Genomic DNA, 27879 nt, shown 5'->3' with positions numbered 1-27879 from the left:
GGCGAGGTCGGGCCACGCCTTGGGTACGGGTAGCTTAACGGCGTCCCTGTGGCGGGCAAGCTAGAGTCCAGAGGAGCTTCGGTTTGTTGAGCGGATGTCATCCCGAACACGAATCTATGTGGAAAAAGGCAACTGTCGACGGGGGTTGGCTGCTGACTGAGCTCGTAAAGATCGGGTCGGGGCGGGTTAGAAAGTCGGAAATACGGATATGAAGTCCGTGATTAAAGCGGCGTGCCGGCGCGTCGATTTAGCTTCCGTGATTGTCCAACGGCCCCCATCGACGAGAGTAGCCTGCAAAGATGCCGACAATGGACAAGGCCCCGGCCGACGACTCTGGCGGCTCCAGCGACTCGACCGAAGCTCCTCCCGGGTCCTCGTACCCAAAGCCGCTGGGCCGAGAGATCCTGCTGATCGTCACGATCTGCATGGCCCAGCTCATGACGCAGGCCGCACTCGCAATGGCCATTGAACCTCTACACATCATCGGCGCAAGCTTCAACGTGTCTACGGCCGGCGAGCTGAGCTGGTACGCCTCTGCATACAGCCTCACTGTCGGCACCTTCATCCTGATTGCTGGGCGGCTGGGCGACGACTTTGGCCACCGGCGGCTCTTCATCGTGGGTTTTGCCTGGTTCGGGCTCTGGTCGCTGCTGGCCGGCTTCTCCGTCTGGTCGAACCAGATCTTCTTCGACTGCTGTCGTGCCTTCCAGGGTATCGGTCCGGCCATGCTGATGCCCAATGCTGTCGCCCTCCTCGGCCGCATGTATGCACCGGGCCCGCGAAAGAGCATGGTATTTAGTTTGTTCGGGGCCGCCGCGCCGACTGGCTACTCCGTGGGTGCCGCCATGTCGTCGCTGCTGGCCGAGCGCCTGTGGTGGCCTTGGGCTTACTGGATCATGGGCATCGTCTGTTTCGGCCTGGCCGTGCTGGGGACCGTCGTCATCCCCAAGAGCCCGGCTCCTAAGATCGACCGCTCACTGCACTGGGCCAGCCGGCTCGACCTTGCCGGCTCGGCTGCCATCATTACCGGCTTGATCTTGATCAACTTCTCCTGGAACCAGGGCCCCGTCGTCGGCTGGGACGTGCCCTACATCTACGTGCTGCTCATCGTCGGCTTCCTGCCCCTGGGCCTGTTTGGCTTTATCGAGCGCCGTGCCGCGCGGCCACTGCTGCCGCCTGCACTCTTCACCAGGGAGCTTGGCTGGGTGCTGGGCTGCATCGGGGCGGGCTGGTCGAGCTTTGGCGTCGTGGTGTTCTACTATTTCCAGATCATGGAGGTCATTAAACACAACTCTCCGCTGCTCGTGTCGGCCAAATGGTCTGGCTCTACTGTGTCTGGTGCATTAGCATCTCTGGCCACCGGCTTCCTTATGGCCCGCATCCGTCCATCATTGATCATGCTGGGTGCCATGACCGCCTTTGTTGTGGGCCAAATACTGCTAGCCACCCTGCCGATCGGCCAGAACTACTGGGCACAGGCATTTGTCATCAGTATCATCACGCCGTGGGGAATGTGAGTACACTCAGCCGTTCAAAGCATCGTATCTATGTCTTTCTAATGCAATCAGGGATATGTCCTTCCCGTCAGGCACGTTGATCCTCAGCAACTCTATGCCACGAGAGCACCAAGGAATAGCAGCATCCGTGGTCAATACAGTGGTGAACTATTCCGTCTCCATCGGCCTGGGCATTGCCGGGACCGTGGAAGCTTACGTGGGAAATCACGGAGAAGACGTGCTGAAGGGTTACCGGGCCGCAAGCTACACAGGGGTAGGCCTGGCCGGACTGGGGGTGTTAATAGCCAGTCTCTACGTGATACTCGGCTAAATCTTCAATGACCTTTTGCTTATTTCGCAGCATGGCCTTGAGCGACTCTCGCGGAACTATTTAGATGTAGCATTGGAATGATAGATCTAATGGTGAATACTGAAATGGGGAATCTACACATACATCTTACAATACAGCGATCGTCAAATGGACTGTGTGACAAAACGTAACAACACTCTTACCTGCTATATTCATAATCACATCGTCACTCATCATTTTCTCGGCCACTCCCGTCTCAACCACCACAACGTATGCAAAACTGCCGATCAAAAAGTCTTGGGCAAGAACTAGTCGACGAAGAAGGGAAAGAAATGGTATGTCTGTCTTCTGTCTCTTTCCATCAGCACGTAACAGAGTATGATTTATAATCTATTAAAGCAGCGAAACCCCCCCTCCCCTCAAACACCACCTCAAGAAGCCGTTCCATCGCCCCAAATCGCACTTATTGATACGGAGTGGACCGGCGGCAGCATTGCTTGAGCGCGGCAGGCACGGAGAAGAATGAGAGAATGACCTGACTCTTTAGCAAGAGCTTCTAAGCTAGCTGTGCCTCGTTGGAACAAATGATTTTTACTTGGCCGGAAGCTGGGCCGAAGACGGTTTATTCGGCACACAGAGAACAGATAAAGGGCAACAAAAGCAGCTGTATAAAGCTTACAAGTCCGCAGCATGCAGGCGCCGTATTGTATAGTTTGCCTACGCCGAAGTTAAATAAAAAAAGATAGCAGTGCTTAATGTAATATTACTCATATTCAGCGTTTCATTTATTAAATGTTTCTGCTATTAGTCTTGCAATAGTATGACGTATGCCTGGTTTCTAGTTACTTTAGCAAAATAGAGAAGTTATAGTTAGGTAAAGAAACTTAGTTGAAACGTAAGATAAATATAAACATAAAACGGAGAGGAGAAAAGGGGGCAGTATATCAATATAAAGAAAAAAAATGAATTTAGATACTCTCCTCTGTTGTAATCATATAAGGCGCTTCTTGTCGCCACTTTAAATCTTCCAAGCAGTATATATCAAAACCAGGAATACTATAGCAAATCTAAACTACAGCTTATTTGGACGGCCTTTCAGCGAACTTAGAATGGTTTTGACTTGTGCCAAGTTATACACCTACTATATTGTAAACTTACCCTATAATTCTTAAAACTGCCATCTTTGAAGACCGGAATCCGGGGCGGCTCTGTCGTCAAGAGCATCCTTAAGGGTGCCGTGATTTCCAAGGATTTATAAGATTCGCGGCATAACCTGCGACAGTAAGAGAAAAACCCCGTTGTAGAACTTCCTAAGAAGGGTGTTCGAGCTGTGCACGTATGTTTCTTGTCCTGGATGGCATTAAGACACCACTAGACAAGTAAGTGATGGGCCGTCCTGAATTTAGTCGAGCCTCTGGCCACGAACTCAGCCGGAACCTAAGCCGTTTCCCTCGTTAACTTCCGGGAGACTCTCAATGATGAAACGGAATACTCACAGGGCAAAAATATGCGCGATGTGACCAAGAACGTTGGCGTGTCTCACATCATATTCTCATCGCTGTGCTACTTCACTAACGACACCAAGGGTCGGGAGTTTAAAGACATCCATATTCCCATCGAGGTTCCGGGCTACTACCTCGGCTCAAGCCTAGCCTGACGCTGCTGTATGCGAAACCCGTTACGTGGGCCGAGTTTGTCAAGAGGAACGCTGCGCTGTGACCGTGATTCACTGACAGCTTCTGTCACACTTGGATGCGCTGCTACTACAGTTAAACATGATCTATTTTTCGGTGTACCTACTTGAATCAGTGTCGTTGTTGCCCGTCTACGTGGTATACTTGAACGACTTGTTCTGCAGATCCGTCAGATCCAGCCAGTCTTGGTCGGCGGCCGTGTTGTCCTGCACCTCGGCACTGCGCCGGCGGGTGGAGGCGGCCATGAAGGACAGGGCGAGGCCAGACAGGGTGCTCATGGCACCGGGTGGCATGGCCAGCAGCGAGGTCTGCAGAGAATCGAAGCCAAGTCCTTCTATGATGAGAGTGTTGAAGGTGGTCAGGCCGCCGTTTGGGACTTGCAGAGCGACGACGGCAATCCATATCAGCCAGGTCTTGGGGTCCATGATGGCCTCCCAGATCTGCTCCTTCTTGATCTTCTTGGTCTCGATGCCGGTGTTATCGGCAGCCTTGCGCCTGATGACGATGTACTTCTCGCGGAGAGTGAAGCCGCAGGCGTCGAGCGGATTGTTCGGCAGCAGGAAGAAGACGACGGCAGCCCAAATGGCCGTAAAGGCACTGACCAGCAAGAAGATGATCTTCCAGGTAGGAAAGGAGCCATGATGATAGCCCACCACCCAGTCGAGAAAACCGTTGATGATGGGGGCGATGACGTTGAGTATGGTGCTGTTGCGGCGAGGAGCCTCGGTGGTATTGTACCACATGCCGACAATCAGGGTGACGGCTGGGATGAGGAGGGCCTCGAAGCCGCCGAGGAGGAAGCGGCAGACAAAGGGGCTACTGAAACTGGTGCAAGCAGCCATGCACATCTCGGTGACGCCCCAGAAGAAGACGTTGAACGCTGTAGATGTCAGAGGAGGACGAGGAAAGCAACACGATGGATCTGAAGGGCGAGGGGATCGCACAGAAAAACATCACGGCCGGCATCCGCTGCAGGCAGTAGGCCGATGGGCCCATGAAGAGGAGGCCACCGAAGAAGGGGGCCGAGCCAATCCAGGCGTACTGGTCGCCGGCGAGATGGAGGTCGCGCTTAATGTTGTAGATGGCGGCAGCCGAGATGGCCGTTTTGTCGAGACCAGAGAGCGTGGCACAGGCGAAGAGCTAGATGTGTGAGTGAGGTAGGGCGGCCGATGGTGAAGGACATGGACGCACAATGGGGATGATGCGAAGATCGACCTTGCGCATCAGCGCCTTCTCCTCCTCAGACGTCCAACTGCTGTCGCCGATCTGGTCGGCGTAGTCTGCGATAATCTGGGCGGCAAAGTCGACCTCGTCTGCGTGGCCAGTCTTGACGGCCTTAACGGCCTTCTCGAAGGGCGTGCCATCGGGTGTTCTGGCGATCTCAATGACCTCTGGAGAGCCCATGGCGAGTGTTCGGTTGAGGGTCGGAGATCGGAACAGAGAGGGCCGATGATGAAGCTGGGCAGTATGTGACGGGACCGGGAAGCAGTCCTCCGTTGCCAGCAGCTTCCAAAATGATCGCAAAAGCCCCCGAATCGCCCAGGACAAATGCTCCTTTGTATCCCGACTACCTTCGTGAGTGGATTGCTTCTCGGGCACTCCCTCTCCAGGACCGAAATCCAGGGCGTGCAGATCGTGAGCATGATAGACGTGGCTAGACTGAGGCCATTACTGACCTTCAGTCCGAGTTGACTGATGCCGGCCTCGACGAGATGGCATATCTCTGTGCCGAGAGAGGCTGTCTCGTCTTCCGCAATCAGGACTTTGTCAATATCGGCTTTGAGGCCCAGAAGAAAATTGCCTCGTAGGTGTCGGCCCTGTCTCGGCGTGCTGTCCGGCTAATTAGTAGATACTTTGGTGTGTTATTTTGGTTGACTCGCACGACGTCTCGCCGTCTTCTCGATCCTGACGTCCACAGGCCCCCTCCACAAGCACGGCTGGATGCCGCATCCCAAAAACGGCCCCGTCGAGTTCGTCATCGTCTACGACTCGCGCGAGTGAGGGCGCATCTCCCTGCCCGTTCAGCCTCTCGAAATATGCGCTGACAATACGACCAGAGATCTTCGTGTGCGCAAGTCTTGGGCCCGCAAGAGCCCAATCCAGTTCCACGTCGACCAGGTGAGTCCGACCTGCACCTGTTTGCTCTGCCCGCCTCAGTTTGCTGACTCAGCAAGTCACCCGAGGCCCAGCCGCCTGGTCTGACCTTTTTCTGCATGCTCGAATCGCCTCCTGGAGCCGGTGGTGACACTATCATCTCCAGTGTATTCTTTTCATGCCCATGGCCCTGTCCTGCTATTGCACCGATGCTAACAGCCCAGATGAACCGTGCCTACGACCAACTCTCCCCGTCCTTCCGCAAGCGCCTCGAGGGCCTCACGGCTTTGCACACGACGGCCAACCCGATCTTGCGCGAGATCCGCGACAACGGTGACCTGGCCGTCCTGCGTCGCCCCATCACCAAGGCCGTCCACCCCGTCGTTACGGTCCATCCCGTCACCGGCCGCAAGGCCCTTTTCGTCAACTCGTCCTACACCCAACGCATCACAGGATGGGACGAAGAGGAGTCCGACATGCTGCTACGCTTTCTCTTCGACCATATCAACCGCGATCAGGACTTTGCCTGCCGCGTACGCTACGAGCCCGGCACGATTGTCGTCTGGGACCACTGGACTACGAGTCCGGCGAACGTCGCCATGCCTTCCGGCTGACCCCGTTGGCCAACGTGCCCATCCCGAGCAAAATCGAGGAGGACGACGGCGAGTGCGGCCGCGACGAGGAACGCGTCATGCTGAACTTGTGCTGAGTTGCCGTGCAATAAGAAGTACTGCAATACAAGACCACTTCTCGCTTATCACTTGTTTCGCTCCGCAGCAAAAAAATCCTCCAACCTGGTCCATGTCAGGTCCGCGTATCTGCCGTTGTCTAGCGGCTCGAGTTTTCCAGCCCCGGACATCATGTTCACCATGTATTGCATGCCTTGCCATGCGGGAAAGACATCCTTCCCGCCACCCCCGACGGCGAACAGACGCATGGCCCGGATCATAAACGCCGTGGTCCCCACCGTACCCATCCAAAAGGGCTTGTACTTCACGCCCTGCACCGCTGTCTGCGCATCAGCAATGTCCTGTGCGCTGACAGAGACGCCGGCAATGCGGAGAAAGCTCGGAGCAGGGTTCGCATCCGCGGCCACAGCGGCAGTGTAGGCGGCTGTGTCCACCATCGTGGTGAAATCAAGCAATTGCGTCGGCCTGCCGACGTACGGCACCCTATGCTTCTTGTGGTCGATCATGGGAGAGTCGCCCGCCATCAGGTCCATGAACCCGCCGTTCAGAATGCTGGTCCAGCTGATGCCCGACTGGTTCAGCGTCTGGTGGAACTCGCGGCGCAAATCCAGGTTCCGGTTCGATCCCGGCCTCGTCTTCGTAAAGTCCAGTGAGAAATCCGACGGGATGAAGCGCGGCACCTCAGCGGCCACCGAGGCGTCGAGGAGCTTTCCCTGCACGGTGTGAATGACTTCTTTCAGCCCCTGGAGCGTCGACACCACGCATATTGCTCCTGCGAGTTCCCGCGTGAGACTCGGCACATCTGTGAGGCTGACAGGAACAACAGCCGCTCCGGCCTGGCGAAGGCCATCTGTTCGCGAAGAGGCGGTGCCAGGACGCACGAGGGCCTTGACGGCCACGCCTCGTCGTATCAACGCACCTGTGACAAGCTTGCCCAGTCCGCCAGAGGCGCCTGCAACTGCGACGAATGGTGCGGGCATGGTTGAGATGACACAAATGGTGACGATCAAGCTGTGAGTCGGAGGTGTGAAAGATTAGATAACAGCTGTGGGTTGAAGGTCGCTGGGATGAATGTGAGCGGAGAGTGAGATCTGTCGCTGAAGTACCGATTGGGAGCTGTGAGTTTATTGGACGTCACCGTAAGAGCAGCTTGTAAGGGATACCGACACGTACTTGGCTAAATCGATCCTATCCAAACCAACACTACGGACATCCCCAAGTATCGCCCAGTTGGCCGCAAGCGTGATTTCAGGCTCGAGATTCGTCCATATTCGTCCGCGATTGCCTTCTCCGATGTGTGACAATGCGGCACGGGATGGCTGTGCAAGTTGGGCAAGCAGGTTGTATTGAAAGATATCAATTCGACGAGGTAGCAGGCCAAGGACTACAGGGTTGATGATTATATGCTCGGTGTATCCATACGAAATATCATGTGACGGAAGCTCTTTCCCATTCCTGCTATCAACGCGTGTAGTTACGCGCACCTGCCTTCCGTGTGATCGGATGCCCAGAAAGAAAGCATCATATTATCTCCTCGAGCTCTCCAAACTGGCCGAGAAATGGCTCTACGCGCAGCAGTCCCAGATTGGGCAGTCCTTTTGCACCTGCTCCGTTGGCCGACACACGGGATGCCCATCGCCAACGTTTGACCCAGCCCAGCAGCTGGGAGTATTCAGCCTCGAAGCCGGGGCGTGCTGTCGTTGTGACATCCATCTTGGCAGCGGAACCAATACTGCCTTTGGTCCTTGCGCTCGTTCTTTGCCGACCGGCGTTTTCCATAGCCTCTGCAGAACCTGTCGAATCTACTGTTCCAGCAACGTCTGGGCCGGGCAGAGTTGTGAATGATCCGGCCATGGAAAAGTTAGCTCGGCTCCAGCCGTGCCAGAAGGCGTTCCACTGCGTCGGCGTCAGGGTTTCGACAAACTCGACAAACTCACGCACGCACTGCAGGGCCCCGTGCATTACAGTCTGCGTGCTGGGCTCTTGGTGGTCCTGAGACTGGTTTTTGGAACGACTCTCTGCATCTGCATCTTCAACTCTATTTAGCGGCTGCAGCATGGCGCGGAATAGTGTCATGTACGTCACAATGTACGACAGGTACAGCGAGGCGTTTCCATCCAGCCGCTGGCTGTTGTCGACCCGAGAAAAGCCGCCAGACTGTCCACGGCTATTGTGGTTTCTACCCTCTAAGCCGTCCAGGTCTCGGCCGTCGCCAGACGCAGAGCGTCCTTCGAAGCTGTTTATGGCTCCGTCAGCAGGCGTGCTGCGAATTGTCACTTGCGCCTGTGGCCAGGCCTGCTGCCGCGGGCGAAACCACAGCGAAGCCGGCAGGTGGTCCCGCCAGGCATACAGCTGTTCACGCGCTGTGCGGCCCTTTTTAACCGACACGGCCGTAGCCATCAGTGACCACGTAAAGGCCGTGTCGTTCAGGTACAGGTTGGTGGGAAGGCGTTGCTGCAGTAGCAGGCAGGCTTGCAGCGTGCCGAGTGACGGTGCGTGAAGCTCCTGCTCGATTCTCATCCAGCACAGCCGATACAGCTGCTCGCTGGACGGTGGCCGCAGCAGCAGTGCAAGCAACGAGCGGTCATACACGACAAGCGGCAGCGCGGTGGCACACACGGCCGTCAGCAGCGCCAGGGGCATGTTACTGAGCGTATCCGGGCCTGGCGGCATCCGGTGGCGCGATAAGATGGGGAAGTACGGGTCGACAAAGCGTGTGTATAACTGGATGAGGCTCCAGGCCGAGGGCGGGTCCAGGATATTCCACAGCGCCATCCATGCGCTCTCTGTGGCCTCGGCTTCCGGCTTGGGCTCGGCTCTGTCCAACAGCGCGTGGTCCGTCAGTCCGAAGATTGGCTGGAGCTGCAGTGTTGTGAGATGGCAGCGACGACGACGACGACGACGAACAGCGCTGGGTGTGCCGATGCTGCTGACGTTGATGCTGCATGCGCCGGTATTGAAGGCCCTTGACGCCGGGACGTGCGAGACCGCCCGGGCCAAACGGACCGCGGTTGAGAAGGTGCACGTCGGCAACACCTGTAGGACCGACATAGAAGCTGAAGGCGCCGGGCAGAAACTCGAGCGATCCTTCGGAGGCAGAGGGCTCCTCAGACGGCTGGGAAGCCGTGTCTAGGCCGGGAGCAGCATGTGCAGGCCCGAGGACGTTGTGATGGCCGACAGGTGGGTCTGCATAAGAGCCGGGCAAGTCCAGGGCTCCTCCGAGCTGCCCAGAAAAGAAGGTCGGATCGTCCAACCAGATATCGCTGCACATGGCTGGTGTCAGTTTCCGGTCTGATGGCAAGGAGGACATGAAAGAAGGGGCAATGGTAACAGCTGACCTGTGATTGGCAGATGGGAACGGAGACTGAACTGTCGTAGCTGCTGGCCGGACGTGAGTTGGCCGTTTTCGCTGGCCGGGGCCGTGTTCAAAGGTGCACGACTGCGTCTTGCACAGACAACGATGGCAGGGCGGCCCGGCAGGCATGTCACAGGCGATTTTACGCCGGCGGCAAGCATCACAGGGCCGCGACTTGCGGGATTTATAGAAGCGGCCAGTTGGGGCGACAGCAAGGGGCACAACGGCACGGTCTAGAGTCAACGACTCCATGAAGGCGGCAGCTAGACGGACAGCCGTCAAGTGGAAGAAGTCGCGGAAAGCTTGACGGGACGGGAGATGGGGCACTTCATCAGTCTTATCAGTGAGTGAGTGGGAACAGCGGACGGTAGATGGTGCTCTAATTTGCTAACTGCTGGTACTAGTGCCGATCATCGGTCACGGAGCCGAAGTCAGAGTCTGTTCCAGTTCTAGCAGCTGCCTTGAAAATGGGTGGGCGAAGACTGCCGAGGCCTGTCCGTCGCTCATAGGCACGCCAGTGGAGCAGCCTATTCATGCCAGGAATCTGACATGTCAGTTGGGAACAGGCATGATAAGCACAATAACCACAACAGGCGAGCGACACCAGCGACCATGCGAAGGTGTCAGTCGGTGAGGCCGCCAATAACCTCCAAGGGCTGCTGGCCGAAGCTGCGCGGGTGTACCTTTTGGAAGTCTGGCCGGCGGACCTAGGCAGTGATGCGGGTGAGCTTGTCGACGTTTGTGCAGCTGAGCAGTCAGCAGGAGTGAGAAGCAGAAGCAGGGTGAAAGGAGACCGGAGACGCACGTCAACTTTGTGCCGCAGACGTTTGGCGCCGCCCTGACAATGCTGGGAACAAAGTTGTCGGTGCAGCCTGCCGACATGCTTCTTGAAGGCGTCATTGTCTGGACGGCTGCCAGCACTGTTCTCTGGGCCTTTACATTCAACGACCTCGTCTTCCTTCTTGAAGAAGCACGACAGAGGCAGTATATGCTGCGATCAAGTGCTTTCATGGCTTCGACGACGGGATATGAGATATGATGGCGACAGCAACAGCAACAAGAGACCTTTGGCTTGATTTGCAGCAGAGGCCAAGGCAAGGCTAAGGCACGGCCAACGATGAAGAACAGCCAACTGGTGGCCATCAGTCTCGGCTGCCATTCTGGATGGGCCGCCAGTAAAGATAGGTGTCTGAGAAGCAGTAGTCATGCTTCTCCTGCGGAAAAGCAAATCGTGCAAACGTGTTGTGGATCTCCTGCAGACGTTGCAGCTGCTGGGATGTCTTGGCTGTGGCAAACTGGGGCAGTCTGGACGGTCGACATGTCAGATGCTGTCTATGCGATCTGCTCTCACCATCACTGTCACCCACACTGCTTACTTACCGCTCATAACACTCGTAGCCAGAGCCGATCAGCAAGGCCGGCTGGTCGCCTGCGAGACAGTCCAGATATGCGCGAGTGGGCAGGTGGATTGCGAACACCAGCGTGTCAGCATTGATCATGGCCGTGGCAGCAGGCGTCTCGACGACGGAGTGGCCTAGGCTTTCGAGAAACTTGCGATCGGCATCGCCGTACAGCGGCTCTTGAAAGAAGCACGGGATGCCGGCAGGGGCTGAAGGTCAGCAAGAGGAGATGACAGGAAGACCAAGGCCGACAGCACACACCCAGAATCTCGATAATCGCCAGGAACACGGCAGTCTGGACGTGAGCACGGCGAATGGCCTCTCCGCCGTCAAGAGGACTGCCAAAGGACCCGGCACCGAGACAGACGGCTCGAGACACGGCTGCATGGCCGGAAGCATTGGCGGCAACCCAGGCTGTGACGTGGCGCCACGACGGCTGTGCGCAAAACTCTGCTGCTACACGCGTGTGTTCGCGCTGGACATGTTCGATATCGGCTGCAGAGGCCGGGCCCTTGGCTGATGACCGGATGGGCTCTGGTTGGTGGAAGTCCAGGGCGGCAGCACTACGTCTGCGGCGGCCATGGCCCCTGTGGCGGCTTCCCTTGACCTTGACGACGGTCCACGGAGACGGAGAGTCGGCGCTGTCACCGTCGGGAATGGCGGGTGGCGATGCAGACATGGTGCTGCAAGTCGCAGTGATGAGTTGAGCTGTTCAGGTATCTTAGTTGAAGCTGAAGAAAGTTAAGCGACTAACTGCACACATGCAACAAATAGACACATGCATGAAAAGGGGCGGAGTACAACTCTCATATGCAACAAACAGAAGACCGTTGCACTAAAGAAAAGGATACCAACCTAAAATTACGGAGTACTCCGTTGAGACTGGCTTCATGCAGCGTGGACTGATGCCGGCGCTTACAAGTGCGGTGGCCAAGCCGCCCTGCGTTAGCAGTCTCACCTGCGTCGCGTTCTGCTCGTGTCGAGCAAGCCATCGGGAGGCTCTCCAGACAGATTGGGATCGCACGGCCGCCTGATGATCGTACGGACACGATCCTGCTCCATCGCGTGCGACAGACGTCTTCTGTGCCCATTGGCGCATGTCTGGGCGAGTCGCCCGCTCGTTGGTGCCGCTCCGCCTGCCATTGGCTGGTGCTGTGATGACGAAAAGTGGCCCCAGCAGGGATCAGGATGGCTGAATGGCAGTCTGATTGGCCTGCAGGCCAGAGAGCCGCCCGCCAGACTGCTCTCCCTCCCAAGCCGGGCGGCCCGAGCAGGCAGAGTTGCAGGAGCACGACGATGTGATTGGCGGACTGGAGAGCAGAGCGGGGGAATCACTTTCGCTCTGGCCAGCCAACTCTGCCTATGCATGTGCCGTCACACTCTCCGGCAACAGGGCGCTGCTGCTCCGAGCGAGTAGATATGGCCAAGACCACCCGCACTCTGTCGCCAATCCTTCTCGGCATCGACCTGTTTCCTGCACTTCTCGGCCTCTGTTTGCGGTCTTTCTGTCAACTCCAAGCTCTCCCCTCGCAGCACCAACCGCCACCATGACGTCCACCACGCTCTCGCTCCTCGTTGCCGTCCTCGGCGCTGCCCTGGTCTCGGCACACACCATCATCGTCTATCCCGGTTGGCGAGGCGACAACCTCGTCACGAACGCGACCTTTCCCTACGGCATGCAGTGGATGTACCCGTGTGGTGGCATGAAGCTCACGACCAACCGCACTTTCTGGCCCATCGGCGGTGGCGCCGTGTCGTTTCAACCCGGCTGGTTCCAGGGCCATGCCACTGCCCAGCTCTTTATCAACATGGGCTTCGGCACCGATGGCCCTGACGGCGGTCCCGGCAACATGTCCAACGTCATGGTCTCGCAGTTTGGCATCACCGGCCCGTCCAAGAACCCATACCCCGGCACCATCTGTCTGCCACAGGTTCCGCTGCCGGCCAACGCAAATGCCAAGGTGGGCGACAATGCCACCATCCAGGTCGTCGAGCTGGCCGTGCATGGCGCCTCTCTGTTTTCGGTAAGCTGCCGTGTCTCTCTCTGTTTGTCCGTTTGTCCGTTTCCGTCCTGTCCTAACCGGAATAGTGCGTCGACATCACCCTTGTTGACAACGACGACCCGCGCCTCAATCCCGTCAACGAGACCAACTGCTTCAACAGCACGGACATTGGCTTCTCCACCCTCTACACCATTGCCACCAAGGTCGCAACCAACATCACGTCCAGCGCGGGAGCCCCGTCCACCGCCCGTGGCTCGCTCGCCGTCAGCTGGCTGCCGCTCCTCGTTGCCGGCCTGTGGCTACTGCTGTAGGCGCTGACACTGTCCTGTGTACATATATAGACTGGCGTTTGGGGCAACGAAAGGACCAGGCTGGGGTCCACGATCTTGTATTTATATTTGGCGCTGTTTCTGCGCGCACTCTTTCATTGCTATCATACCCTGGCTGTCGGCATGCTATAATTTATGACCCCTTTTTGCACGAGTATCACAGCAGCTGGAGAATGGTCTCTCCGATCGACCCTATTCTCTCTTCTTTGATCTTGTCCGTCGCCGCGCTGATCCACGACTTCGCCCCAGCCGTGCGCAGGCGATGCGCGTAGTCGCCGCCCGGTATGCTGGCCAGGTTGCCCAGCGCCACCAGCGACCGGTACACCACCTCACCGTCGGCCAGATCCAAGACCGGTACTGCCAGCACTTTGATCAGCCTGGCCAGCGTGTCTCCGCCAAAGGCTGACTGACTCGTCGCCTCGTGTTCCCGCAGCGCAAACGCCGCCATGTTGCTTGCTGCCGAGGCCAGCGCTACCATCAGGTTGCGGTTCTTGTGCCCGCTGCAGTCGAGCACGTCCGAGAGGAAGCCCACGGCGCGTTCGGCGTTCTTGGCCACCAGCTGCTGGCCAGCAGCGGTGACGAAGAGATTAGTCAGCAGCCGTAGCACCATCATGCTGTTATTTTCAGCCGCCTTTGCATCCTGTGGTAGGCCCGTCTTGGCATCGGCCGGGAAGGCGAGGATGCTCGGCAGTAGCGCATCCAGCACGCTGTGACCCTCGCCGTCGCTGAATTCGGCCACGGACGGCGATGCGGCCATGCACCGCAGCAGATCGAGGCTAGGCAGCCGGTCCTTATACGGCCATGTCGTGGCCAGTCGGAGAACCAGCGTCACCGAGTCGGCGTCGAGGTCAAAGGTCTTCGTCGTCGGTCGCGCCGTTGCTGGCACTGCTGCGGGTATCTGGGGCACTTCCTTGCTCAGAGTCTGCACCAAATGGTCTAGCTTCGCCAGCTGGTCGGCATCCAGCGTAGATCCGTCGCTGAGAGTGCTGTTCACCGTGTTGATTCGCTTGAGAACGGCTGCGAGAGTGTCAGCAGTCGTTCCTTCTCATCTGTCCCCCCGGCCTGCTCACGGGCAAAATTGCTCTGAAGCAGAGTGGCAAACACTGCTTGCGTGCCTAGCGGATGGCTGATGCTCGGCTTTGGCGGCGTTTCGCCGGCGGGTGGTGCCATGTCCAGCGTGAAGGTGTTGTCTGCTGCACTTTCTGCCTCTGTAGCGGACGAGTCCACCACGGTGCCGACAAGGAGCCATTGATTCTGGCCTGCAACAAGATGTTAGCATGTGCGAGGCGAGCGAGCCGAGATGACGAGACGACGAGAGGAATAATACGTGCCTACAGACCACTGGTACACGCTGATGTTGCCGCCTCCCGAGTTGATCATGACCGTTTGACCCTCCTTCGTGCCGGACTTGGTCTCGATAAAGTCCGGTCCAGGCAGTGTGCTCGCATTGACGTCGCCGACCTGCTGCTGCGGAATGGCGGAGTGCTGGACAGCTTCCCGGAACTCCTGCAGCACGACCGGAGCGGCGATGCGGTCACGGCTCCGCGTGAAGATGCGAGCCACGCTGTCGCTGGCACCGGTGGCAAAGTCGCCCGTCTGCTGGCACACCGACACCGACCAGATAGACAGCGCCGGATGCGTGATGGTCTGGATGCAGGACGTGTCTCTCCAGATGCGTACGGTGCGGTCCTCGCTGGAGCTGACCAGCTCGCCGGTCGGCAGGCTGTCCAGCGCGTAGATGAAGCTGTCGTGGCCGTGCAGCACGCCGACCTCGGTGCCGTTGAACTGCCACAGCCGAATCAAGAAGTCGTTGCCGGCACTCGCAATCTTGGCGCCGCCGGCATGCTTGCGCACGCGGCTCAGCGCTCGCACCACGTCGGGCGTGCGGATCACCACCCCGGCCCTGAGCTCGCCGCCGTTGTGCGACCCCTGCAGCGTGTATCCGCGGATGACGTGGTCGGCCGAGCCTGTGACCACAATATTGTCGCTGTACGCGAGCACGGCCCAGATCGCCCTCTGTTTGTCGCTGAGGTCCGGTCCGGGCAGGTCCAGCTGCAGCTCCCATGTTTCTGTGCTCCACAGCTTCACCCTGCCGTCCCAGTCGCCCGAGACGACAAAGTCACCGCTCGGAGATACGTCAATAGTCGACACGTTGCTGCCGTGGCCTGAAAGCAGGGCCACGCGGGGCTCCGACACGTTCGACTCGGGTTGCCGCACCTCGATCGTGTGGCCCTGGCTGCCGGCGAGAACGAGCCCGTGTGGGTGCTGGGGCCGCGCTTCAGACGGCGGGAGGTAAGCCAACGAGTTGAACGAGTAAGGTGCCTGTGCCAGCAGCGTTGCCGAGTATGTGGGCGGACTCGCCACGGACTCGTGCCAGGCCTGGACGGTGCAGTCGCGGGAGGCCGTGAAGACGCTGCCCGGGGCAGGAAAGCAGACAGCACGAACCTGTGGTGTGAGCAAGAGGTCTGACAGCTTCAACGTCGCAGCGCTTCAACGAATCATCTCGACTCCTTCCATCGGCTTCTCTAAACTCACATCCTTGTCGTGGCCAGCCAGGCTGGCCGAAAGCTGGAAGTCGCCGTTGTTGTCCGCCATCGCAGCCTGGTTCTTGGGTATTGCAGTCTCTGATTCTGATACGCGAGCACAGTCGGGTTCGTCGTTGCTCTCGAGATTGGGAAAAGAGGCTGGGCGGCCTAGAGGAGATGTTGTTTGTAATGTAGGTTGACTAATCAGCCAACGGGCGAAGCTCTTCGTCACTGCTGCAGTGGATAGTGCCTACCCCGCTGTCGTGATAGAGTTGTGGCGCTTGTGGCGCCCCAAATCGATGAAACCCCCCGAAATAAAATAGACACAATCTTCCTCGCCCACTTGCTTCCCTTTTCTGCAGTTGGGTCTGCCTGCGCTGGTCTGCTTCTCGTTCTTCTTTTGTGCCCTCGCCCTCTGTATTTCTCGCTCTTTGGACACGGTCTGGGAAAACTGCTATTACGTCACGACTTCATACGACTGGAACGCTCCTTCTTTTGCAGCTCTTGCTGGCCTCTTCTCAGACGGTTGCGCCTTCTGTGCCTTGCATCCCTGGACCTACACGCTCTTTCCCTGCTCAACATCTCTTCACCGACAGTCCTTTGCTGCTGAGATCAGACTTTCGTCTCCTTTCTCTGCCTCTCTCCCGCCAGCCTCTATCTTCGACATTCATTGTCGAGCACCACGACGTCCTCCCTCCCGAAACGACGCACAGACAATACCAATGACCAGCGTGCCCCCTGATGGCCGGCAGTATGTGCCGCTCACCTGCCACGGCCATTCTCGCCCGGTGCCGCACATTGGCTTCTCATCTCTGGCTCGCGACGAGAACTACTACCTAATTTCGGCCTGCAAGGGTGAGGCCGATTTTTGACTCGCCGATCTCGCCTTTGTTTTTTGCTGGCTGACTCCGCTCCAGATGGAAATCCTATCCTCCGAGATGGCCGTACGGGCGATTGGTACGTGGCAGCGGAGGGTCTACGTCCATCTCACAACTGCCAGCTGCTAACTAGACAGGATTGGTACCTTCATCGGCCACAAGGGTGCCGTCTGGCAGGCAAAGCTGAGCCACGACATCTCAACGGCCGCCACGGCCTCGGCCGACTTCACAGCGTAAGTGGTGCCGACCTCCGGCGAGACCGACCTCGACGCGTCACCTCCTAACCAGTTCTCTCAGCAAGATCTGGGACACCCATACGGGCGAGCTCCTCTACACGCTTCAGCACAACCACATCGTCCGCGCCATTGCCTACCCTCCCCACAATGCAGATATGATCGCTACCGGTGGTTTCGAGAAGAAGCTGCGCATATTCGACCTGGCCGAGACCAGACCGAGACCGAGCTCGCCGTCTGCTTCCGCGCCAATAGAGTCGGTCACCCTCGAGACCGGGGCGGCCTTTGAAATTGGAGCCGGCGTGCACAAGGACTCAATCAAATTCATCGTATGGACAAACAAGCCGACAATCCTGATCACGGCGTCTGGAAACACGCTCCGCTGGTTTGACATCCCATCGCTGAGCTGTGTCCGCGAGGAGGTGCTGGACGGCGAGATCAAGTCCTGCGAAATTGTCGAGCTGGCGCAAGGCTACAGCAGCCCGTCAGATATTGGCGGCGGCAAGCCAGTGCTGGCGGCGGCAGCCGGGAAGTCGGTATACTTCTGGGACGGCGAACAATTTGACAACAAGATCAAGGACTTCCAGCTGTCGCATGGCGTGGCTAGCGTCGGTCTCGATCTCAAGGGCCGCAAGTTCATCGTGGGCGAGGAGCCGGGCACCTGGGTGCGGGTGTATTCCTGGGAGGATGGCAACGAGATTGGTTCGTTTTTTCTTGCCCTGTGTTCTTATCTTCTCTCGTTTTGCTCTAACCAGCCAGATGTTCTCAAGGGCCATCACGGACCGGTTTGGTCGGTCGCCTTCTCGCCGGACGGAAAGCTGTATGCCACCGGGTCGGAGGACGGCACGATCAAGATGTGGAAGAACTGCGAGGGCGACTATGGCTTGTGGAAGACACCCGCAGACCGGGCGACGAAGTAGGATTCTCGACAGGTCAACAGCAGCAATGCAGCAGCGGGTGATCTTTCCGACGCTGGCCGATTGTCCCTCCACGGTTGTGGGTCTCCGAGCAGCCGCAGCCGCAGCCGCAGCCACGGCCACAGCAACGGCCGCAGTCGTAGTCGGTCCGGCCAGAGCGACTCCCAGGCGTCTCTTGGGTGGAATCCTAGCCCCGCATCCAGCAGGGCTGCTGACACGCCGCTGTTTGTCGCGAGCGGCTGCTCCGCGGACGTTGACGGAGATACCTTTGGTTGCTCTAACCCACTGGCAGATTCGGTCCTGCTACGCATTGGTGTCTCTGAAATGTGCTGAACGGCGCATATATAATACTGCTCGGCTACGAAAAGCGCCAGCTAGTTACATTCTTAGCATATTTCTTGGTGTGCAAACAATGCTTCCACCTCTTCCTCTGGCTGCATATCTGGCTGTTTGCGTTTCCGTGCTCTTTTTTCTTTTTCTGTATTTTGGGTGCGGCGGCTGCTTATGATTATTGCGCTTGTTTCTGCATGGGGGAATACCATATGCATTGTGACAGCTCGGGCAGGCGAGGCTGCCGGACACGGAGGCCCATCTGGGCGAATGGACTTGTGGCATTCAATATAGACCAGGGAAATAAAGCAGTAGGTAGGTAGCCTTTGCACTAAGCTGTCGCGCTGCTAGGCTACTTTGATTACGTAAGTCTGCATTTCCTGCCCTAAAGATATGTGGCAGCACCGTAGTGAAAATGTACGGACGAACGCCGTGCTTTGTCCCAGGTCTTCAGGTTTACGCCTTCCAGCGTAGTCGACCTCCCCGAGTCAGCTTTTTCGTAGATGAGGCTCGCAAGCCCTTTCTGGTTCTGGTTCTGGCTTTCGTAGGTTTCAGAGTCTGTCGCGGTAGCTCCTAGCCGACGACGGAATTGATCTCGTAGCCGATCAGGGCCTCGGTGCTTGTGCCCTCCCAGCCACGAGTACCGGCGGTGGAGAACATGTAGCGCGAAGTGCGGTCGATGTAGAGGTGGGAGATGACGCCAGCGCGCGGAGGTCCGGGGATGATGAGGAAGGGGACGCTGGAGGTCTTAGAGGCGGCATCGTTGAGGTCGTAGAGGCGGAGGATATCGTGGGAGGCACTGTTGGGGTTAGGAAAAATGGGAAAGAAGGAAAGAAGAGAGAGACAAAAACAGAGAAAAACACCACACTCACCACACAAGATGACGGCCATTGACCATGGCGCGAACAGCACTGACAGGCCCGCTACCAGCAGGAAAGCGAAGAGAGCGCTCAGGCTTCCAGGAGCTGCGGGCACGATGGATGTCGAACTCCTCGACGATGCCATTGCGACGTCCGGCGTAGATGCGGTTGCCATCGGGGCTCCAACAGGCGCCCATGCACCAGGGCGGCACGCCAGGACGGTTGCCGATGCGGGCGATAGGCAGGCTCTGTCGACGATCCCAGATGCGGATGGTGCCGTCGATGCTGGCAGAGAAAAATGTGGTCTCGGAGATCTGGGTGGGATCGAACTCGGCCGGAGGCGGTTGGGACGAGTAGACAAGAGCCGAGGGGGAGGAGACGGGAGGTGGAGAGCCGTGCTGAGACGGCAGGGCGGCCTCGGACTTGATCAGGGACGTCTGGGTGGCGTCGGCAGCGGTCTGGGTGGCCTGAGAGCTGGGCTCGGTTTGCGATGCAGGCGGCTCAGCAGCCGAGGACGAGAGCAGCGGGGCGTCGGCAAAGTCGGGGCCGTGGGTCTGGGCCGACAGCTGCTGCTGAAGAGCAGCTGGCGTGGACGGTTGGTCAACCATGGGATCTGTAGCTGGCGGGTCGTCGTCGAGGGGTAGCGCTGCAGCAGAGGCTGAAAGAGCAGAAACAGAAGCGGCCGTATCTGCGCCAAAAGAGTCGCCAAAGGCGTCGGTTGCTGCAGCTTCGTTGTTGTTGCTGCTGTCCAACACCATGTCGACGTCCTGCTCAAAGCTGTCGATAGCCGTGACCATGCCGCCGTCGTCGTCGCCAAACGAATTCTCGCCCATGCCGCCGTACAGCGGTACGACCGGGCTGCCAAATAGCGACTCGTGATCGGGGATGGGGTCGTCGCCGTTGATCGTGGCTGATGCACCGCTCGCTGATGGCCCTACGCCTACACCGGCTGCCGTGCCCAAGCCGGTCTCTCCGTTGATCTCCCCGCTGGTCGGGCCATCGCGCACGGAGACGCCATTAGTCAGCGGCTGACTGTTGGACGACGAAAAGGTAGAATCGACGCCCACTGCTGCTGCCGCTGCTGCTGCCGCTGCTGCTGCCGCTGCTGCTGCCACCGACTGGTCGTCCTGTGACGGGATGGGCGCGCCGCTGGCCGGGCGCAGCTCAATGGCTGAAACTTGGCCGCCGGTGCCGTCGAAATGGCGACGCACGTGACCTGTGTTGAGATCCCAGTCGAAAATGTTCTTGTCCCAACTGCCGCTCAGCACGCTCCGTTCGTCGGGCGCCAGCTGCAACACGCTGACGGCATTGCTATGGCCCAGCAGGCTGGTGATACGTTTTCCCTCGTCGTGCCGCACGCTCTGCAGGTTGATCCCGCCGCCTTCTGTGCCGGCCAGCAGCCAGAGAGCGTGCGAGTGCACGGCCAGCGAGTAGACCGGCGACAGGATGTGATCCTCGGCCGCGCTGCGAGCTGCAGCAGCTGCTACTGCTGCCGTTGTGGCCGTCATCCCAGACCCGCCGCCAGGGCCGCCGCCATTGCTGCCGCTCCCGCCACCACCAATGCTGCTACCCGGCGGCGGCTCGTCGTTCTCCCAGTACGACATCAGGATGCCGGCCTTGACGACGCTGTCGACAAACGGGTGTCGCTGGGCCACGGTCAGCAGCTGCTTGCCGTTTATGGTGCCTGGCCCGTCGTACTTGCGAATATAGCCGTCCGATCCGCCGGTCATGATGAAACGCAGGTCTGGCGTGACAGCCAGCGCGTTGATACTCGTCGCTTGCGGTGCCGCCATCGTCGGCACAATGTCGTACACCCGTGCTGCCACTGCTCTGGCCCACACCCGTTGCATCGATGCCGGTGACGCGCTGCCCGTTCGCTGCCGCGTCGCTGCTATCGTCTCGGCTGAGTCTACAGCCGTTCCGTCGGCTGCATCTGTGCTGCGAGCAGTCTCTTTGCCCGGCGACCCGCCGCCTGTCTCGGTCTCGCCTTCTCTGTCCGCTTCTCCTTCTCCTTCAGCTTCAGCTTCTATTTCGGCGTCTGCATCGGCGTCTGCTTCTGCTTCCGCTTCTGCTTCTGCTTCCGCTTCTGCTTCTGCTTCCGCTTCTGCTTCTGCTTCCGCTTCTGCTTCTGCGTCCGCTTCAGCGTCAGCCTCTGCCTCCTCGTCCAGCTGGTCCTCCTCGTCCCCCTCTCCCTCGCGGTCGTTTTCTGCGTCGTCCACATCCTCCATCACCTCGTCCTGGTCGATCTCCGACTGGGCAGTCGAATCTGCGGCTGGTCAGCGACATGACGTGTATTCGGCAGACGGCCAATTCCTTCAGGAGCCCCTCCCCTACCTCTGTCCTCTTCTTCCATCTTGCCGAGCGCAGTGGCGAGCTGTGGAGATACATGTGATAAGAGGCAGATAAAATGAATAAGCAGAAGAATAAACACAACCCAGTCACGTGCGTGAATACACGTGTTGATTGGCTGGGGGCAGTGGTCTAGATTTGCATGGAGTGAAGCGACCACGTGACGGTGGCAGCACATGTCGTACTCCGTGCGAGTACACACACATAAGATACTAATCACGTACTCGTACGGAGCATCTTAGTATGCATAATGGCCAATGCATTGATACGGAGCATTCGTGGCGGTCTACGAATCCTACCGCCCCAAACACCTGCCTTTTTGGCAGTGACTCTGCCCAAAGTGGATGAAGATGATAAGATGCGGTATGCACAGCATGTAGCATAAAACCAGGGTACAAATGCAAGATACCAGTACTCGTATCGAGGCTGGGCCAGCGGAGCACTCGGGCCTGGAGTGAGATTCTTACATACATACGGAGTACAGGGGCCGGGTTCGTATCTTATATACGGAGTACGACCTACTCCGTAGATTGCCAGCAATCTCGTACTCCGTAGAAGATTCTCGACCAAACAGTGCACGCACAGTGTTCGTACGATGTCTAAAGATAGCCGCACTGCCTCAAAATCGTCAGCTGGGTGCAACAGCTAATAACACTGTAGCGTGGCCGTACTCGTAGAAGATGTGTCCGAGAGCTGACGGGCAGAGTCGGCCTCTTGCGGGCGTATCTGACGTGTTTCTTACTCCATATGCGAGCGTGCTCTCGTCCCAACACGTTCATATTCCTCTGCCAAACGGCGGCCAGCACGACACCTGCAGGTGAGCACGTTCCGCCCTTGAGGCCCCCCTTTCTTCTCCCTCGCCTGGTCGTCGCACTAACGCAGGGAGATGGAGCACTCCAATGCCCCGTTCGCCCCCAACACTGCTGGCCTGCCCTTTTCGGCGGAGCCGCCCCACAGTGCGTGCTTCGTTCTCGCTCGCTGGTTTCATCCCTGCCTGGGCCAACAAAGTACCTTTCCAGACACCGCTGCCTCGCTGCATGTCACTGCTCCCACCCTCTTCTCTGCCAGGCCGTGCCAATTTGCTCGTAATATGGTGGCGTGCTGTGCCCCACTCACCCCACACCCACCAATCGTGGGCTCTCTCTCACGCCTCCCCTGAGACGCCCCATATTTCCTGTGCCTGCTGCTGCCTGAGGCAGCCAGGGCTCTTTTGCCAACGTGTCCTCTACATAAAGATCGCCTTCTGCCTTGTGTTTGGAAACGACCTCCAGTAAGAGTAAGAGTCATCCGCCTGAATCCCCGCCCCTAGTTGGCGTAGGCAGCAATATAGCGGCTCCCTAAAGAAGAACCGTCTTGCATGTCTTTACCATCGTCTTGAGGGACAGCCAATGATTGATTTCCAAACCGAAACAACGAGTATCAAACAACATCAAAACACAAACACAAAAAAACATCCCCTTCCACTTTACATACTCCCACTTGCACACCGCTTAGATTGGCTGGTCTCATATTCGACATGTCTGTCAAGCTGGAGGCGTCGCCGGCGGAGTCGTTCCTATCTGCTCCCGGTGAGGTGTACTCGTCCCTCTTCTCACAAGCATCCGCCTCGCCATCAGCACCCGCAACCCCACACAGTCTGGATGGCGCAGACGTGTCTGTCATCGACGAGGATGAGCACCGGGAGAAGTCGGTCTCGTTTGACCTGGACGACGCGGGAGTGACCAAGACGGAAGACTCTCCGGTCACAGAGAAGAAGACAAAGAAGCGGAAGTCATGGGGCCAGGTACTGCCCGAGCCCAAGACCAACCTGCCGCCACGAAAACGTGCAAAGACCGAAGACGAAAAGGAGCAGCGGCGTGTGGAACGGGTTCTGCGGAACCGCCGTGCCGCCCAGTCGTCTCGTGAGCGCAAGCGGCTTGAGGTCGAGGCCCTCGAGGAGCGCAACAAGGAGCTAGAGGCGCTCCTGCTCAACGCCCAGAAGGAGAACCTGATGCTGTATCAGCGGCTGACCCAGGCCGAGGGCAAGTCGGTCGTGATGACGTCTAGCCGGAGCACGCCCGTCACGCTCTCGCAGGAGCTCTTCAGCTCGCAGGACGGCCACGCCTCGCTTCTCGGTGGCGGTTTTATGTCTCCACAAGACGCAAACACAATCGACCCCGTCTCGCTCTCGCCGCCGCTCAACCCGGTTCGCGATACGACCGACAACGACGGCCACGGGGCGACGGAACAGCAGCCGGTGCCGCTCTCGCTGCCACAACCGATCCACCAGCAGCAGCTGCTCCAAGACCTGGCCCAGCCAGCAGCCGACGTCGCCGCTCTGGCGTCGTCCCTCCTTGGGCCCTCCCCCGACAAGACACAACGTCCTGCTGCGACGCTGTGCCCAGACCTGCAGTGTCTGTCGGCGGAGGTGTCCCCGGGCTGGACGATGCCGCAGCCGTTGACGCTGGCGCACACGGCCTTGCTCTGCCAGCTGATGCTGACCTCTCTCTCTACGATGACTCTCTTGGCTTTCCGGCATCCTCTGACCCTGATAGCTTTGTCCTTGAAGCAGGGTTTCTCGATTCCCCCGACTCGGGCAGTTCTGAATTCAATTATCTGGTTGACAACGAGGCCCTACCGCCACTCCTCGGCGCAGGCTTCGACATCAACGACTTCCTCAATGCGGACGGGGCGCAGCAGTCATCCGGCTACGACGTCCTCGTCGGCAGCTGCGGCCTTGTCCCGGCCGAGCCGTCTTTCTTCGACCCTGAGACTGAAGGTGCTTCGGAAGATTCTGACCAGCAACCCCATGCTGGCGCGTCCTCTAGTGGATGCGACGATGCGGGTATTGCGGTTGGTGTGTTCTGAGAAGCCACTTGACGTTGTACGGGTTGGTGGAGAGGCTGGCGCGGCTGGGATGCGGCTTGCGCAGCTGTCGGCGGACGGCGCGGCGGACGGCGCCTGGCCTTGGCCGGGCGGCCGGGCCACGCTTCCGTCCAAGGAGGCACTGATCACGTTGCTCTGGACGCTGCGGGTTTACGAGAAGCGCGGCGTTCGGACTTCGCTGGGAGCGAGTACCACTACCACCACCACAATCGGACAAGTCAAGGAGTGTTGGAGCAAGCAGCCTTTAACAAAGGGATTGCCCGGATGGAAGCGACGCAGAGATGTACGCGGAGAGAGCCGGGCGCTTGGTGGTGACAAACACCGGCGGCTGAACTAGAACGGTTGTGTTTTACAGTGTATTAAAAGCGCAGGGGATCTGGACTGGGTGTGGGATTGGAAGTCGGCTGACTTTGTCCCGTGGCGTCTGTGGTTGCTTTGGGATCCGAAGAGATGAATGACCATAACTATACTATAAACTATTACGCCTCTGGCACAACCCAATTTGTATAACTGTATCAAAGAGTGTGGTAATCCGGTTGAGAAGATGCATTTACAACCAAGAGTCACGTGACTTGGCCGTCCCATACATGTAGAATACTGTTACGATTACGAAACTCCATACTTCATACGTAGTTACCTGCCAAGCTGCCAGCACCTCATGCAGCATCGTTCCAAGGCCGATACAACGTTATGCGCTCTGTTGAGAGAGGGTCTTGCCAACACATCGGAGATCCACCTGTCTCAGGTTCGAGGCGGTCTGCTATCATGCATCTTCACCGATACTTGTAGCATATGCGTCAATTAAAACAGTAGTCACGTGCTATGTAAGACAAAAGATGAAAACCTAATGGGACAAGAAACGAAAGGCGATAATGTAACAGGGCTCCAGCAGCCATCTCATGGGCTTGTGCTGAAGTAGTAGTTCTCCCACAGGTACTCGTAGTCCTCGAGGATGCCGCCGACGAACGAGGGCACGCGTGCCCGCACGCCGGCCACGACGCCTTTCATGGCGTGTTCGTAAAAGGCGCCACGCATAGACCACCAACCCATGGACCAGCCACGTCGGGTCCACTCGTCGTGCTCCAGCGTTGTGGTGCGCAGCCCGTTGTTGTCGTGGTCGCGCAGCTGGCGAGCAGCACACTCCATGGCGAGACCGGCCAGCCAGGGCGTCCAAGCAGCAAACTTGTTTCTGCTGCTTGAGCTGCTACTTCTGCTGTGGGCGAGCGCGGCCGCAAAGACGACGGGGGCCAGGATGTGCAGCACCTCGGCAGCATAGCCAGAGCCCCGGAGCCGGTTGAGTAGACGTGGAGCGGCCTTGATGTCGTCGGCAGTCAACACACGGCCCTGCAGATAGGCCGAGATATCGCCGGGTTGCGGCAACGGCGGCAGGGCCATTTTGGTGCGGGGCATGGTCCAGGCCTTGGCCTGCTGCGAGGCTGCTGCGGAGAAGGACGAGGACGAAGGCGGTGGCGAAGGGGGGGCTGTCAGCGGGGTCGTGTGTGGCAATACGGCCGTGGTGGCCTTGGATGGACATGGCGACGGTGGCGGCGACAACGGCGGCTGTGGCGAGAGCTGTTTCTGGCTGATGGGAATTGGCTGGACAGCAGTGAGCCGAGGCGAAGCCGAAACCTCGTTCAGCTGGTTGTCCTCTTCATCCAGCTGCTCGTCAGGCTCTTCGTCGCCCAGCTCTCCCTCTCCGACTTCTGCTGGCAACTGCCGCATCGGCATTGTTGGCCGGACCAGAGTGCGTCCTCGCGTGACACGCAGCAGCAGCAGGCGGCAGATGGCCTTGATGGCCTCGATTAGCACGACGACCCGCCAGCGCAGACGCTCACCGCGCCGCTTGGCGGCCATCTCGCACAGCAGCTCGGTGTAGCGGACAATGCGCAACACGACTGCCACACGGCGGTAAAACGGGCTCTTCTCAATCCAGTAGCGCGTATAACGCGTGTGCTGGGAGGGAGGCGGCGGCGAAGGACCCGGAGGCTGCGAGGCTGCCGTGGATGACGACACGGCAGCTTTGTTAGACGGCGTCCGCAGCAGCAACATGTCGTGGTAGAGCGACAGAAGCTGGACGCCCGTGTGGATGGTCTCGGACGCGATCTCGGCATCGCGAAAGCGGCCGGGAATAATATATGTCAACGACCGCAAAGCCGACTCGATCTGCGACACCTGGCCGAGATTGCGGGCAATGAAGTCATCGTAGGACCGCAGCCACCGGCTCGGCTGCGAGAAAACGCTGGGTGATGACGACGATGACGACGGGGGGGAAAAAGAGAGATTCTGAGCAGGTGAAACGCCCGTCCGGGCGGCCTTGGCCGGAGCACCCATCGCCAGATCAGCAGACAAAATGGGCTGCGGGACGGGCTCGGTCGCGATGGCGTGCAGAAGAAGCAGAGAAGAAGCGGATGTTTGCGCGCCAGACGCGCTCTGTCAATGATAGGAGGCTGGAAAGAGGAGACGACGAGCGGCAAGTAATTTAGGGGGGAATTAGTGCCTCGGGAATGCCTGAGGCAGAAGCACGTGGGATAGTCACGTGGTGGTGGCGAGGCGGGGCTTCGGGCTATGTATGACGAGTGACAGAGACCAGTGACAGATTGTATCTTGAATTGTAGGACTTGCGACCAGCGACTTGGAAGAGCGACCGAAGAGCGACCTGCGAGAGCGAGCGAGATTCCCATCGATACGCGGACGACATTCATTTCGCCGTCACAATGTCGCAAAAACAGCTCGCCCGCGACATGCAGACGGAGTTCCAGGCTCGGGTAGGCTGATCGGATCACGCTGGACAAGCTGAGCACTCTATCCAGAGAGCTCGAATACTGACCTGGATATAGTTTCACGCCAAGCAGGCCCGTCGCGAGTCACAGAAGGCAGCCAAGCAGGACGGCGAGCTGCGGAAACAGATCCAGAATGTGGGTGTCTTGGGTGGCTGCCTCATGCTGAAAGTCGAAATAGCTTCATGTTTGTGCTGACGTGCCAGCTCCTCAAAAAAGGGGAAACCCAGCAGGCAGCCCAGAAGGCACGGATGCTGCTAGCCAAGCAAGCCATCGCCACGCAGATGGACCAGGCGGCCGACATGGCCGAGTTATCGGTGGCACAGATCCAAGCCAACAACGCGATGAACCGGATGACGGCCATGATGCAGCAGTCGTCGCGCACGATGAGCCGGGCGCAGCGCAGCGTCAACCCGGAGCGCACGTTGGTGGCCTTGGAGCAGTACCGGACGCAGAACGAGGACTACGCCATGTCCAACAGCATCTACACCGACGCCATGACTCAGAACACGTCTGTCCAGGTGTCCGACGACGCCGTCCACGAGCTTCTGGGCAAGCTGGCCGACGATGCCGGCGTTGAGCTGTCGCAGGAGCTCAACTCAGCCCAGGTCAGCAAGACGGAGCCGGTGCGCGAGCCGGCCGCTGCCGAGCCGACGGCCGAGGAGGAGGATGCCTTGCAGCAGCGGTTGAGGGCATTGAGGGCGTGAAGTATTGGCGTGTTGCAGTGCTGCAGTGCTGCGGTGAGTGTTCAAGTCACGGCGTTGGCGAATGGTGT

At 58.5% G+C, this 27879-nt stretch overlaps 13 protein-coding genes across 13 annotated transcripts; 6 read left to right on the top strand and 7 right to left on the bottom strand.

Moving 5' to 3' along the window:
* Positions 1 to 308: 308 nt before the first annotated feature.
* CMQ_1779 (major facilitator superfamily transporter) lies at positions 309 to 1827 on the top strand (the record flags this gene model as incomplete). Its single annotated transcript, XM_014319150.1, has 2 exons — positions 309 to 1513; positions 1569 to 1827. 2 exons carry the CDS (start codon positions 309 to 311, stop codon positions 1825 to 1827), a joined length of 1464 nt encoding a protein of 487 aa, XP_014174625.1.
* Positions 1828 to 3631: 1804 nt separating this feature from the next.
* Positions 3632 to 4904, bottom strand: CMQ_1807 (major facilitator superfamily transporter allantoate; the record flags this gene model as incomplete). Its single annotated transcript, XM_014319178.1, has 3 exons — positions 3632 to 4380; positions 4445 to 4640; positions 4692 to 4904. 3 exons carry the CDS (start codon positions 4902 to 4904, stop codon positions 3632 to 3634), a joined length of 1158 nt encoding a protein of 385 aa, XP_014174653.1.
* Positions 4905 to 5014: 110 nt separating this feature from the next.
* CMQ_1804 (alpha-ketoglutarate-dependent taurine dioxygenase) lies at positions 5015 to 6208 on the top strand (the record flags this gene model as incomplete). The annotated part of the gene is made up of 5 exons (XM_014319175.1): positions 5015 to 5075; positions 5419 to 5497; positions 5558 to 5618; positions 5675 to 5761; positions 5819 to 6208. 5 exons carry the CDS (start codon positions 5015 to 5017, stop codon positions 6206 to 6208), a joined length of 678 nt encoding a protein of 225 aa, XP_014174650.1.
* Positions 6209 to 6351: 143 nt separating this feature from the next.
* CMQ_1790 (NmrA-like protein) lies at positions 6352 to 7263 on the bottom strand (the record flags this gene model as incomplete). The annotated part of the gene is made up of 1 exon (XM_014319161.1): positions 6352 to 7263. The coding sequence occupies one exon, from the start codon at positions 7261 to 7263 to the stop codon at positions 6352 to 6354; it is 912 nt and encodes a 303-aa protein (XP_014174636.1).
* A 541-nt stretch (positions 7264 to 7804) lies between these two features.
* On the bottom strand, positions 7805 to 9890 carry CMQ_1806 (fungal specific transcription factor domain containing protein; the record flags this gene model as incomplete). The annotated part of the gene is made up of 2 exons (XM_014319177.1): positions 7805 to 9145; positions 9255 to 9890. 2 exons carry the CDS (start codon positions 9888 to 9890, stop codon positions 7805 to 7807), a joined length of 1977 nt encoding a protein of 658 aa, XP_014174652.1.
* Positions 9891 to 10780: 890 nt separating this feature from the next.
* On the bottom strand, positions 10781 to 11717 carry CMQ_1819 (uncharacterized protein; the record flags this gene model as incomplete). The annotated part of the gene is made up of 3 exons (XM_014319190.1): positions 10781 to 10943; positions 11019 to 11247; positions 11300 to 11717. The coding sequence occupies 3 exons, from the start codon at positions 11715 to 11717 to the stop codon at positions 10781 to 10783; spliced, it is 810 nt and encodes a 269-aa protein (XP_014174665.1).
* An 868-nt stretch (positions 11718 to 12585) lies between these two features.
* On the top strand, positions 12586 to 13352 carry CMQ_1809 (uncharacterized protein; the record flags this gene model as incomplete). Its single annotated transcript, XM_014319180.1, has 2 exons — positions 12586 to 13062; positions 13128 to 13352. 2 exons carry the CDS (start codon positions 12586 to 12588, stop codon positions 13350 to 13352), a joined length of 702 nt encoding a protein of 233 aa, XP_014174655.1.
* A 175-nt stretch (positions 13353 to 13527) lies between these two features.
* On the bottom strand, positions 13528 to 15965 carry CMQ_1823 (polyubiquitin-binding protein; the record flags this gene model as incomplete). The annotated part of the gene is made up of 4 exons (XM_014319194.1): positions 13528 to 14387; positions 14441 to 14624; positions 14706 to 15815; positions 15906 to 15965. The coding sequence occupies 4 exons, from the start codon at positions 15963 to 15965 to the stop codon at positions 13528 to 13530; spliced, it is 2214 nt and encodes a 737-aa protein (XP_014174669.1).
* A 652-nt stretch (positions 15966 to 16617) lies between these two features.
* Positions 16618 to 17926, top strand: CMQ_1794 (WD repeat protein; the record flags this gene model as incomplete). The annotated part of the gene is made up of 5 exons (XM_014319165.1): positions 16618 to 16750; positions 16813 to 16852; positions 16911 to 17006; positions 17062 to 17708; positions 17766 to 17926. The coding sequence occupies 5 exons, from the start codon at positions 16618 to 16620 to the stop codon at positions 17924 to 17926; spliced, it is 1077 nt and encodes a 358-aa protein (XP_014174640.1).
* A 900-nt stretch (positions 17927 to 18826) lies between these two features.
* CMQ_1801 (transcription factor) lies at positions 18827 to 21466 on the bottom strand (the record flags this gene model as incomplete). Its single annotated transcript, XM_014319172.1, has 5 exons — positions 18827 to 19052; positions 19126 to 20145; positions 20233 to 20577; positions 20713 to 21085; positions 21448 to 21466. 5 exons carry the CDS (start codon positions 21464 to 21466, stop codon positions 18827 to 18829), a joined length of 1983 nt encoding a protein of 660 aa, XP_014174647.1.
* Positions 21467 to 22978: 1512 nt separating this feature from the next.
* Positions 22979 to 24664, top strand: CMQ_1796 (bzip transcription factor; the record flags this gene model as incomplete). The annotated part of the gene is made up of 1 exon (XM_014319167.1): positions 22979 to 24664. The coding sequence occupies one exon, from the start codon at positions 22979 to 22981 to the stop codon at positions 24662 to 24664; it is 1686 nt and encodes a 561-aa protein (XP_014174642.1).
* Positions 24665 to 25224: 560 nt separating this feature from the next.
* Positions 25225 to 26658, bottom strand: CMQ_1815 (peroxisomal membrane protein pex16; the record flags this gene model as incomplete). Its single annotated transcript, XM_014319186.1, has 1 exon — positions 25225 to 26658. The coding sequence occupies one exon, from the start codon at positions 26656 to 26658 to the stop codon at positions 25225 to 25227; it is 1434 nt and encodes a 477-aa protein (XP_014174661.1).
* Positions 26659 to 27041: 383 nt separating this feature from the next.
* Positions 27042 to 27811, top strand: CMQ_1780 (chromatin modifying protein 1b; the record flags this gene model as incomplete). The annotated part of the gene is made up of 3 exons (XM_014319151.1): positions 27042 to 27092; positions 27165 to 27242; positions 27311 to 27811. 3 exons carry the CDS (start codon positions 27042 to 27044, stop codon positions 27809 to 27811), a joined length of 630 nt encoding a protein of 209 aa, XP_014174626.1.
* Between the last annotated feature and the right edge of the window lie 68 nt (positions 27812 to 27879).

This window comes from Grosmannia clavigera (genome assembly GCF_000143105.1).
Source record: "Grosmannia clavigera kw1407 unplaced genomic scaffold GCSC_124, whole genome shotgun sequence".
Taxonomy (NCBI): domain Eukaryota; kingdom Fungi; phylum Ascomycota; class Sordariomycetes; order Ophiostomatales; family Ophiostomataceae; genus Leptographium; species Leptographium clavigerum.
The sequence above is the reverse complement of the archived record's forward strand: the minus strand, read 5'-3'. Positions and strand labels throughout refer to the sequence as shown.